At 40.1% G+C, this 12500-nt stretch overlaps 2 protein-coding genes across 2 annotated transcripts in view; one reads left to right on the forward strand and one right to left on the reverse strand.

The window, feature by feature from the left end:
• Positions 1 to 8032, reverse strand: part of LOC137646003 (nitric oxide synthase, salivary gland-like) — a 264792-nt gene extending 256760 nt beyond the window's left edge. The window contains exon 1 of the mRNA XM_068379135.1: positions 7427 to 8032. Coding sequence (XP_068235236.1) covers positions 7427 to 7430 — 4 coding nt within the window. The 5' untranslated portion in view covers positions 7431 to 8032. The remainder of the gene's footprint in view (positions 1 to 7426) is intronic.
• The window catches only part of LOC137646004 (glycine receptor subunit alpha-4-like), a 99322-nt gene that overhangs the window by 51301 nt on the left and 35521 nt on the right, over positions 1 to 12500 (forward strand). The window lies entirely within an intron of this gene.

Here is a 12500-nt window from a genome sequence, read left to right on the forward strand (position 1 = left end):
ACTTGTGCTCATAGAGGCTAGCACCTGCCAAAAGGCATGGTCAGAGTTTTTCTCTTCCGCTTCAGTGTATCTAGGAATTGCCCTGGGAAGGTAATCATTGTTTCCAGAGTCCTGGTCATCACCCACTCATGAACTATCACCCAAAGGAGCCCAGGGTGAGTCATAGTCGTCATCATACCTTGAAGACACCCTAAATTTCGTGAGAGCCTCCTTTGTTGCCGCTAAGGTTGCTGAAGACGAAACACCGCAAGACCTGTCCTGGATCTGAAAGGAAGATCTAGCAACACTGTTCTTTGGAACGGTTTTTGTGTCTACTATCTCTTGCAGGAGGAACTCAGCAGGGAAGAGACTGAAAGATGTTGACCCAACACCGTGGAAGTAGCTCCCGGTCCTGGAGAGATGCCCTCGATGGGAGAGAAGTAATACTAAAACATCAAAGAGATCCCCCGAGGGGATCTTGAATCTCCCTTGGTATGGGAGTAAAGGGTGCTTCTTGGAAGGGAGTTTGGTTCTACCTAATCTTGTTCGTTGTCATAATCGAAGTCATCTCCAATTGGGAGAAGTCCTGCTGAACTGCATCTGCAGAGCCCATAGTACCACACATCTTAGACCTGATTAGCGAGACGATCATCTAAGGCTGATGTTCCTTGGATGTAGCTAGAACTGCAAACCTGCACCTCAGGTCATACAGCGGAGAAGAGGTCTTGGAAGAGATCGACTTCTCCATTATTATCCGGGGAGTTTTGGTAAATGCTGCTGACAACTTCTTATCTGCAGGCACAGCGCTGGATACCGCCAAGCTCACTGCTTTCACTAAATCATCAAGCCTGGGGACAACCTTCTCAAAGGATGGAATTGATAACAGCATCTCGCTAGGAAGGCTCCGGGGTAGTGAACGCCTCCTGAGAGAGCGAGATTTCGACATCTGAAAGGGAGAGAGGTTTCTTACCTGGCTGTAAAAGGACCGTCATAGCCTTTCACTCTGGCTTGCAAGAATGAGTTGGAGAACACGAAGGTCTTGGCGAACGCTCAACTGGATTACGCATTGTACTCTTCAGGAAAGCTTCACTGAATGTCTGTACGCTAACGGAAGTTCGCAAGCAACTTCTTCGCTGCGCTCTACTGGATGTTCACGGGCTGAGGAAGAAACTTGAGTAAGAATTGGTTTGCGAGCTGCTACTGAAGGTCTAGACAAGGGAGCATCGTGAACATGCGCAGGTGGGCGATCACGCACAGACAGATGATCGCAATCAGGTAGCCTAGATTGTGAGGACCCTGAGACGCGTAACGATGAGATGGTGAGGAGTCACATGCTGATGAGCACTCAAAGGCAAGGGGTTGGTTTCGTTCTAGCAGGAGATGACAAGCAGCTGAGTTGCGTGTTGCCCAGGTGCACGCTGGAATCCATTGACGAGTAGGCGACTGCTCGCGTGCTGACACGTACATGTATATTTCTTAAGATTGTGGAGGTTGTCTAAGTCAATCCTCGTGTCTGTGCCACATGGCGAGGGTGGAGAGCACCGAGTGACGAGTCATAGTCTGCACTCTGACGAAAACGGCGCGATGGTATGGATTCCCCATGGGGAACGACAACCACAACCACTCATGGACTTGGCAGTAAAAACAGGACGAGGTGAGGCCGGCGCACAGCAACCTCGCATGGGGCGAGCAACATCTGAAGGCGAACCACGCTCTGAAGGACTAGAGAAAAGCGGGCCGCCGTCTTGAAGTCCCATGTGGCAGAGATCACTCCAGGGAGGACCAAACCTGTAAATGGGAAGGGTGACCCCCAATAAGGAAAAGAACAGACCTTGGCCCCTCAGCAAGCTGAACGTACTATACTACGAAAAAGGGGGAGCACTGTCATCAGCACCAGGCAAAGGTAAATAACTCCAGTCTAGCAACACAACTCCTGACATGGAAGCAAGGAACTCCTCAGGCACGAAGCCTTCGGAGCCCTTCGGAGGAGGACCCAGTTCCACCTATGAGGAAGCCGGTGTGCACTTCCTCTACACTCCCAACAGCAGCAACTCGAAGAGACATTCCTTCGACGGAGCACCAGCAACACCAGGGGAAGGCAAAATCTGCAATAAATCGTAAATTGAGAAACACTCTCCTGTGGAGAAGGGTGCCACCGCTTCACTAGGGGAAGCGGCAATGTCCATTGAACCTAAGGGTTATCCTGGGGTCAAAGGGTCAACACTCCTACTCGATCGATCCTCTGGAAAGACCGAGCAAGAAGGAGCGTCGGGAAGAGATCGAGGGGTTGAAGAAGAAGTATGAGGTGTCTTCAACTTCGAGGATGACCCCGAAGGAGAAGAATCTCTCTTAGATTTCTTCTTGCGCTGCCATCCAATCTTTCCCATTGGGAGGAAGACCACTCGCTACACTCCTCATAGGTGTCATTCTGAGTATAAGGTCATCCTTCGCAGGCCAGACACAACGAATGGGGATCAATCTCGACTGAGGAGAGCGTTGCGGCTTGGGAGAGCGTTGGCGAGCCGAAGACCGAGGATGCACAGGAGCACAGTGTGGTTTTTAGTGAGCCCTGACAAGCTCGAGCTGGAGAGAGCAGTTGCGCTGGCAAATGTAGGTAGACTGGTGAGTGCTGGCGAGCTGGCAAACTCTGGATCAGCAAGCTGACCTTCAGCAGTAGCAATCCTCCGAAGAGGAGTCTCTATGAGTGGTCCCTCTCGTTCGAGAGAGGTGACCACTTCACAGGAGAGACTTGCCTAAGACTATGTTCTGCCCCCAAAGGAAGAGAGACTCAGCAAGGGGGAGAGCGTAGTCTAGGAGAAGACAGCAACAGCAGTCGTAGTTGAGGAAGTGTTGAAGAAGATGCAGGGAAGTTCTCCCTCGCAAAGGAGAAAAAACCCCACACCTGGGGAGGAAACTCTTCCTTGGAAGGGAAAGTAGTCCAACCCCTGGAGGCGAACCTCCTGGCAGCGCTCAAAGATGATCTGCCAAGAGCGCTGCCTGAGGAAGCGTAGCCGGAGCTAGTTCCTTGAAGATGAAGTGCTGATCAGGAGCTGCCACTGGCGTACTTCTAAGGAAAAGGGATGATGCCCTCTGGGTGCTAGCAGTGACAGCAGATTCCCCAAGCATAAACGAAACAGGTCTACTACATTGGCGCTCTTAGTCGAACGAAGAAGAACTGCATCGCTAACTAAGGAAAAATAAAAATAAACTATGTAACAAAAAACTCCCTTATGGGGAACACATAGTCAGCGAGGGAAAAGGAGACCACCAAGGGAACAAACATAAATAAGAGCTGCGCCCACCAGTCCCCGGTCGACATCAACAGAAGGAGAGCAGAGAGTAACTGTAATAAAATGACAAATTCGTAGATAATTTGTATTTTCCCTAACTATTCAAACCTTAGCTATTTATTAGGGGTATTACTTTCGGCGTAGCTGAAATGACGAGCCATTAAAGTTTTGCGAGGATTAACTACCCACACCGCTAGTTAACGGGGGGTAGGGGAGGGTAGTTTGCTACCACTCCCACTCACACACCTGTGATTTAGCTCACTTTGCTTGGAGGTAGGACTTCAAGGGGGATAGGGCTGGCGGGCAAGATTGTATAAATAGCTAAGGTTTGTATAGTTAGGAAAAATACAAATTATCTACGAATCTGTCATTTGTTCCATATCTGGATTACAAACCATGCTATTTATTAGGGGTTTCTTACCCATTAGGAAGGGTTGACATCCCTGCCAACCTGGCTTTTGGCTTTACCCGGGGGGGCTCCTTATCTGAGTATGTCAGTACTCAAAAATAAGGAGTCCCTGCTACGCAAGGTCCGCGGCCTACGCAAACTGTGTATTGAGATATATAGAAGTGTGACCGTCCAGGTAAAGTTATTCCGAGTCTTTTAGAAGGAAAAACTGTTGTAACCAAGACTTACCCAATACCACCTCGCTAGAGTATGGAGACGCAACAGTATGGTTTTAATACTAGGTACACAAGGGAGCATGGTTTAGCCGCTTGTGCAGAGAACCCAGGATGCTGCTTTCCCCAAGAGAGGGGAGGACGACGAAAAGAATAAGAGCCAGTCAAACCTTTTCATTCACGCAGACTAAAACCGGGTAACAATGCCCTCAACCTTCTGCTACTTGTCTCAATAAGGAGCTTGAGGTCTTAAACCAGCTGTTGTACAGCCACCACAGGACCGATAGAGAACGTATCGAGTCTTCTGTGGGTCATGTCTTGCAGGTAGTGGGATGTGAATGTGGTCTGACGTTTCCACACCCCAGCCTGAAGAACATGCATCACTGAGAAGTTTCTCTTGAATGCCAGGGACATAGCTATGCCCCTGACATCATGAGCTCTGGGGCGACGTGAAGGAGGAGGGTCTGGATTCAATACATGGTCTATGACCTCGCGAATCCACGCATAGATGGTGTTCTTGGTGACCCTCCTCTTAGTCCTTCCTGTGCTGACGAAGGGTGCAGGCACAAGATGGCGGGCTGCGGCTGTTCTCTTAAGGTTCAGCCTCAAACTCCTCACTGGGTAGAATAAGAAATGATCAGGGTCATCTGTTACAGAACGAGGACTAAAAATCTGGAAGGAGTCTAATCGTGGATCCGCTACTCACGGGTTCTGAGTCTTAGCAATAAACTCAGGGACGAAGCTGAACGTTACCTCTCCCCCACCCCTTGAATGGGCGATGTCGTATGAGAGACCATGAAGTTCACCGACTCATTTGGCTGAAGCCAAAGCTAGCAGGAACACCATCTTCCAAGTCAGGTGGCGATCTGTTGCCTGGCGTAATGGTTCATAGGGAGGTCTCTTAAGAGACCTGAGAACTCGAACCACGTTCCATGGAGGAGGTCTCACTTCAGACTGAGGACAGGTAAGTTCATAACTCTGTATGATTAAGGAAAGTTCTAGCAATGAAGAAATGTCCATTCCTTTCAGGTCGCAACCCCCGACCCCCTTCCCAGGTCACAACCCCTAGCCGGGGGGCAAACCTCCCCAGACCCCCCTTCCCAGGTCACAACCCCTAGCCGGGGGGCAAACCTTCAAGGACCCCCTCCTTCCCAGGTCACAACAGCTAGCCTGATCCCGCTTCCCAGGTCACAAACTGAAAGGAAATCACAAATCAATCCTTACATTATGATAAAATTAAATCACAAATAATTCCTTACCTTATGATTGACACCAATGTCTTTTTTTTTTTTTTTTGGCAATCTTTACAGAAGCTTTGCATTAGAAATGCGCTGGTCTTCCCAAAAAAATTAAGCCAGAATCGGACTTTCGAGACATTATTTTGCGGTTATTTTTTACTTTCACACGAGTGACAACAGCTTTACGCTGAACGGAGAGCATTTCCATCATAATCAATTGCCGACATAAATGAAATTACTATAAATTTAACCAAATTTTACCTTCATTTCAACCGCAAACAGACAGATCAACCAATTCGACTAACTTTAAGTTGCCGAACTGGTTGCTGTTATTATGATGAAATCAAGGTGAAAACTGGTTAAATCGCGTTATTTTCTACAGGAAAACATATATTTTCTGTTAAAATGGTTAAATATAATCACTGTTGTCATATATGTTGTGTTAAAATGCTTAAATATAAGCACTTGTTCAAATTCAGTATCACTCGACTCATGTATGTACTGCGAACGATAACATTAGCAACGTTACCAACGTTGCGGTGGCATTACTAACGTTAGCAATGATACGGTAATATTATCACGTGTATTTTAAAGAATTTCTCCATATACCCTTTACACAATATATAAAAAAGTACAAAAAGGGCACAGAACCTAACAAACCCAACTAACCTAACCTAGGGGTTCCCAGGTCACAAACCCAATATAATGACCTTTATATCACTTCACTCACGTTACGGTAACGTTAGCACTGTTATGATAACATTATATATAATGGTTCTTGTTTCGCCATTAGCTCGCTTCGCTCGCAGGAAAATAAAACATCAAGCTTGTATGTACTGGCAAGCGGTAATGTTGAGCTGAGCACGCAAACATTATAATGGTTCTTGTTCCTCACTTACGATCACAGGAAAATAAAACATCACCCTCGTATGCATTGGTAATGCTGAGCTTCGCACTCTAACAAGATATAATAAACCTAACACGTTAAACTTGAAGAAATTAATGACTTACTTTTATGACCGTGACGACGTAACTTAGGGGTCACGGGGGTGTTGTGACTGAGACTGTGGTGTCTTAACTGTTTTGCCTTAGATTAGAACTGCACTTGGAACACAGTAAAAGTTGGTATATTACATTATGTGATTTAAGAAAATTATCAACACTGGAATACACCAAAATAGTTTCAAGTATGTATTACTGAAGACGTTACAATTTTCTAATACTTAGATGGTAAAATACGCAAAAGACGACACTTGAACTAACAAAGACCTGACTTGGGCAAAGGTTTCCACAAAAAAGGGTTTGTTGGAAGGTGGGGTAGGGAAATATTAACCCCCCTGAGCAAACTTTACATACGTATGGGTTCGTGATTGGTTAACAGAAAAGCAACGGAGTCTAGAGAGTAAACATGAATGAACAGAATGGGAAACTTGTCCAGAGCAAATATTTATGTGAAATCTGGGAGTGACAAGGTAATAACAAAGTGTATAAAAGTAATATATGAAGATAAAATGGAACGCATGATAAATAATATTTGATGTGTATATAAAATGATGCGATTTTATAAGGTATCGGATAATAAAATGAGTAATACTGGGGTTAAACATATGTATACGAGGGTATTACATAACTAATCAAGTAATAGACTTGAACAGAGCTGGTAGAGAGACGAATACTTACATTTCACGATTAGAGAAGAAGAAATCCTATTGGTGGAGGAAAAGTCTCTGCGCAGAGAGGCGGGGTTTTTGCGCAGAAAGTCGAAACATGCTATGTACAAACGTACGTACAAGAGCGTTTAGAACGGGCAAGTAGAATGAGAAAAATTAAATGAAAAACACTGCCAATGTTAGCATGATACGTTAACATTTGATCTACATTACACGTTGGCAGCACTGGTTACTGTATTTTTTCATGAGACATAGTCTTTGCAACGGCGCCTCCAAAGTTTATCCGGCTATACTGTTTTGTATTTTCCTCCGTTTATTATAAATTCAAGAAGGTAATGTATAGAGAAGAAAAGGCTTCTTTTACAATAATATATCGTTTCCCCACCCAAAACCCCGAGTTCCCACTGGGGGTCCCCCATTATCGTAGGATATAGATGTATATATATTTCTGAAACTATTCATTTGTGACAGAAACGAGTGTCATTTTCGGATAGAGCGTAATTTTTTCTATAAGAGCAAGTAGTTTTCCTTGGTTACATTGCCCTGTAATACACTACAATAATACCAATCAAAATATCTGATTAACATTGCCCTTAAAAATTAATTATTCTAGTTTTGGTTCACTTACCCATTGATGGCTACTAATCTCATGGTGTTGTCTTCTTATGGCAGGTGGCTTTAGTTGGATAGATTATGCAAATGACAATTTCATCCAGGCATCCACCTTTTGTATTTTGCAAAGGTTTTCATGTCTTTTATCTTTGAAAACAATAGATATAAATAGCCAATGAGCTGTTCATAACTTTCCGTTTGCGGCAACCCAAACTAGGCTAGGCTCACAACTAGGCTAGGCTCACAGTTAGGCTAGGCTCACAATTAGGCTACGTTAGCCTAACTCACCAAGTTCCCCATTTAAAAGAAGACCGAGTGGTAATAGCTGATGCAGGCTACTAGGCAAACTAATTTGGTATATCATAAACCTGATTTTTTACTAAATTGGCCTTGATGTGACGTCCAACTCACTTTTCTTGATGTGCCTCTATTTATTCTAGGCTATGGTAACTGTACACAATCACTTCACTAAATAACTTTGTCGATCTTTGTCAAAATCTGTAACAGTTGTAGTCCACAAAATCGTAATAAAACTAAACTTCTTGACATGGCCATCAAACTGCAAGAATATGAGACTTATGAGTCACTAACTATCGCTCTCTCACTCCATCAGGGATAGCGAAAGAATGCATTATGCATGATACATCTCTGATCTGGTCACTCTGGTCTGGTCACTCTGGTGTTCTACTTCAGGTTCAGATTCTAGGGTGAGGCATAGCCTTTATAACGGCGCATCCAAAGTTTATCTTCTTGTAATGTTTTGTCTTTTCTTCCACATCAGGTTTAATCCTTTTTTTTCTATATTTGTTTCACTAAATAAAAATAATCCTACTATTTTCTTTAGGTCTTCCTCGTATGGTTGTTGTAGCTCAATTACTTCATTCCTTTCTTTTCTATATTCCTGGCAAAACAACAATGTATCAAATTTTCCTGCTCATTTTCACAAAAATTGCAGTTTACATTCCCCCCATTGTGTCTATTTACAATATTTAATTTTAACGTATTAGTTCTTGCTCTAAAAAATATCACTGAAGCAAATGTATTGTCATAAAGTAACTCTTCTTTAATTTCTTTCTTCTACGTTCTATATATCTCTAAGCTCACTTTACTTTCTATTTCTTCTTTCCACTTTTCAGTATACCACTTTCTGGTTTCCGATTTTATTTCTGCCTTGTTCATTCTTCTTATCTGTCTTATACCTATACTTAATTCTTCTAAGTACTTTGCAGGTTGTTTCCACCATCTTCCTTCATTTTCTTGAATATCCAGGATAATTGTTTTCAGTATTTACTTCTTCCCATTCAGGGTAGGATTAAAGTACTGCAGCTTCCCATCCACCACCCTTGCTTTCATAGAAGAAGCACCTATCTCCCTCTTAGAGTAGTATTCATATATACCCCATTCTCTATTCTTTGTAGTTTCTTTATTTCAGTTTCTGTTGGATTTATAATACTTGTTCCATACAAATTAGATGGTAAGCAGTACTTTTCCAGAACGTTTTTCAAATCATTACTTTATTGCAACTATTATCTATAACTGAATATGTTAAATTAGCATTTTTTTTTTTTTTTTTTTTTTTTTTTTTTGCTTTTTCTACTATTACCCTTTTCTGAGTTTTGAATATATTTCTATTATTGTCTAGCTTTATTCCTAAGTATGTTAAAATTTCTACTACTTTTATTCCCCCTATGTTATCTGACTTTTCTTTCATATTGTAAATCATAATATTACCTTTTTCTTTATTAATTTCTAACCCACATTTTTTACTTGTTTCTGCTAATATCTTCATCTTCTATTTTAGTAGGAGATCTGGCCCCTTCTTGGAGCCAATGTTCTCCCCTGTAAATATGATATAAGATAAAATATTATATCTAATCAATACAGTTGACAAATTTTAGTGTTAGTCTGTTATTAGATATTAACTCGTTCACCGAATGTTATGAATATGTTAACTCCCCTACATAAGGCTTAATACTTTTTATTCAACCAATATCCATGCTCTCCCTTCCATTGATATTGTTTTTATAGTGCATATATATATATATATATATATATATATATATATATATATATATATATATATATATATATATATATATATATATATATACATATATATATATCACACTTTATTAAAAACATTTTCATTTAAATACATTTACATTGATTTATATTTATGATAACCTCCTGTGGTTTGTCTATTGCAAAATCGTTGCATTAAATGTAGTCTCTTTACAAAAGTACATTTAGGCTATGTGAGTATAAAGACTAAATTTAATCCTTATTCCTCGTTGGATAATTACTTTTACAGATGATCATAATGTGTTTAGTAAATTAGTTTTAGTTAGAAATGTTATAAAAGCAGTTTTCACCCTCTCCTCTAGTGTTCTACTGTTCTTGCTAGTGAGTTTTGTTGACTTTCTTCACTGCTCTTCTATTTTCGATGATGTAGGAGGGACGGAGTCAAGTCCCAGTCTCACTAGTAATTAGCAACACACCAAATAGAGACAATTTTTAATAAATTTAGAAACAGGAACTCTTCACTTCTTGCAAAATGTCTCAAGGTCTTTGTCCAAGGACTAATGTTTACAAACAGTTTTAAAAGACCTTCGTAATAGTGCCAGATGATTGTAAATCTTTTAATATATCATCTTATATTGTACCATTTTATTTTTAAGCTGAAAGGAAAAAAAAAAAAACTTAGCTTCTGTTGGTAGCGATAGTTCTTTAACGTTGCTCTCCGTCAGGGTTGCCTACGATTTTTTTTTTTTTTTTTTTTAGGATTTACTCTACGAAATTTATTACATTTCACCATTAATGAGTTTTTTATATATTGAATTAGTTTCCAATCTTGGCGCTAACTATACATATCTCTATTTTAGATAAATGGTGCTTATGTTTGTTACTAACTACTTTTTCTTTTGGAGAGAGAGAGAGAGAGAGAGAGAGAGAGAGAGAGAGAGAGAGAGAGAGAGAGAGAGAGAGAGAGAGAGAGAATAAAAACGAGGCCTTCGTTATGCAGAGAGAGAACCATAAAACATTTGTCCTAAAAACAATACACATAAAAGGATGGCAATTAAAGCAAAGTAATAACATGGATTCAAAAGTAAGACAAAGAGAGAAGCCAAACAGATGAGAGAAAATGCAATACACTTATGCACGTTCGACATGCTCACGCAGGAGTCAGCGATTAGATATTTCAATCTTTATCTTTTCTCACGCAGGAGAATAGATTATTTGCACCAACAGAAAATGATGGGCTTAAAATTACAGCTTGATTAAACTATATTGTAGCAACACTTGATAATTAGTCTTTGGAGACAGGGGCAAGCAATAACAAGTTAAGAATTTAGGTAAAGGCAGAGAATATCACAATGGTTCTGGGTGTGTTTTCAGTTTTTCACTTATCTAATCCTGGCATGGCTGGAGTAGGCCTAACCATTAAGCAAAATAAGCCCGTGCTTAGGGCATCAAGGGAAAGGGATCACCACAGATTCATCATTCATGCGCTGTTAGGGTAACAGTTAAATTTGCTGACAGAGCGAAGGCAAATCTATTTGCTGACAGCCCAGTGAATGACCTCTCCGACCCCAAACGGAGGCTATTGGCTAGATTTTAAATTCACCAATTTGTGATAATCAAACATTTTGACAATACAGTACAGTCTGATTGGATGTTCGCAAGAAGTAGGCCTGTTCAACAATCAGTTTTGCTTATTCCACACTCCTCTTCAGAAACACCAGCAAAACACATTGATAAGCGTTGCTAGAAAAAAAAAAAAAAAAAAAAAAAAAAAAAAAAAAAAAAAAAAACGAAGAAAATAATTTCATAACCTTGCAGTGAATTATACAACTCACCAAACGTTATTTTTGTAACTCATTTATTCAGCAATCCTCTCAAGAGTAGGCTACACATTCCGGTGACCGCGTCTTTCCTTCTGTTGCCAAGCTCAGAAAATGTCTTTCTAATTTTGTTCTCCCATGCACATAACTGTCCTGTTTTCTTTTCCTTTTCCGTACTGTCTTCGGGTTCGGGCTTGAAATGTGTATTAAATAACCATCCCACTATCGTTTCCACATTGGAAAATACAAAAGTTTCCTGTTAGACTTTCAATATAGGCTATTGATATTCTATAAACAATCCATAAAACTGTATAATGACATTACATATATAGTATATACTGTATATATGTACATTATGTGTGTATATATATATATATATATATATATATATATATATATATATATATATATATATATATATGTGTGTATATATATATACATATATATATATATATATATATATATATATATATATATATATATATATATATATATATATATATATATATATGTGTGTGTGTGTGTGTGTGTGTGTGTGTGTGTGTGTGTGTGTTAAAAGCGCCTACGATAACATGGAAGAATAATAGTTATAACCTCCATTGACCAACGCTTTCTGTGTTTTCCTCTTAATTTGTAGGACAAAAATTGTACTCTATTAAAATTCTTATTCTTGATCTTGATGTCATTCTCCGGCACCTCCGTTCAGTCTTTATACATGTTGCATAAGATCTTTCATAATTCTGACCATCCTTTGCATTCGGTTCTTCCCAGATTGTACCATCCTGTAAGTATTTCTATGCAGTTAGTTCTAGCTGTCTTGCCTCTTCCATCATAAATCTCAATACTTCATAGTATTCTAGAAATCTTATTCCATCTGTGACCAGATTGTGGAATGACCTTCCTTATCAGGCAGCTAAATCGGCGGTTCTTCAGAAATTCAAATTTGCAGCTAATGTGTTTATCTTGAAGAGGCTGAAATGATCGAGTTACTTTTCATAGTTTATATATGACATCTATTTTAACGTTGTTACTGATCTCACGATATTTCTTTATTTATTAGTTTACATATAGTTTATTCATTTTTCTTTCCTCACTGGGCTATTTTTCCCCGTTAAAGTCCTTGGGCTTATTGTATCCTACTTTTCCAACTAGGGTTGTAACATAACTAATAATAATAATAATAATAATAATAATAATAATAATACATACATACATACATACATACCACAGTAATCAGTTTTCCAGAAC

Source organism: Palaemon carinicauda, chromosome 8 (genome assembly GCF_036898095.1).
Source record: "Palaemon carinicauda isolate YSFRI2023 chromosome 8, ASM3689809v2, whole genome shotgun sequence".
Lineage (NCBI taxonomy): Eukaryota > Metazoa > Arthropoda > Malacostraca > Decapoda > Palaemonidae > Palaemon > Palaemon carinicauda.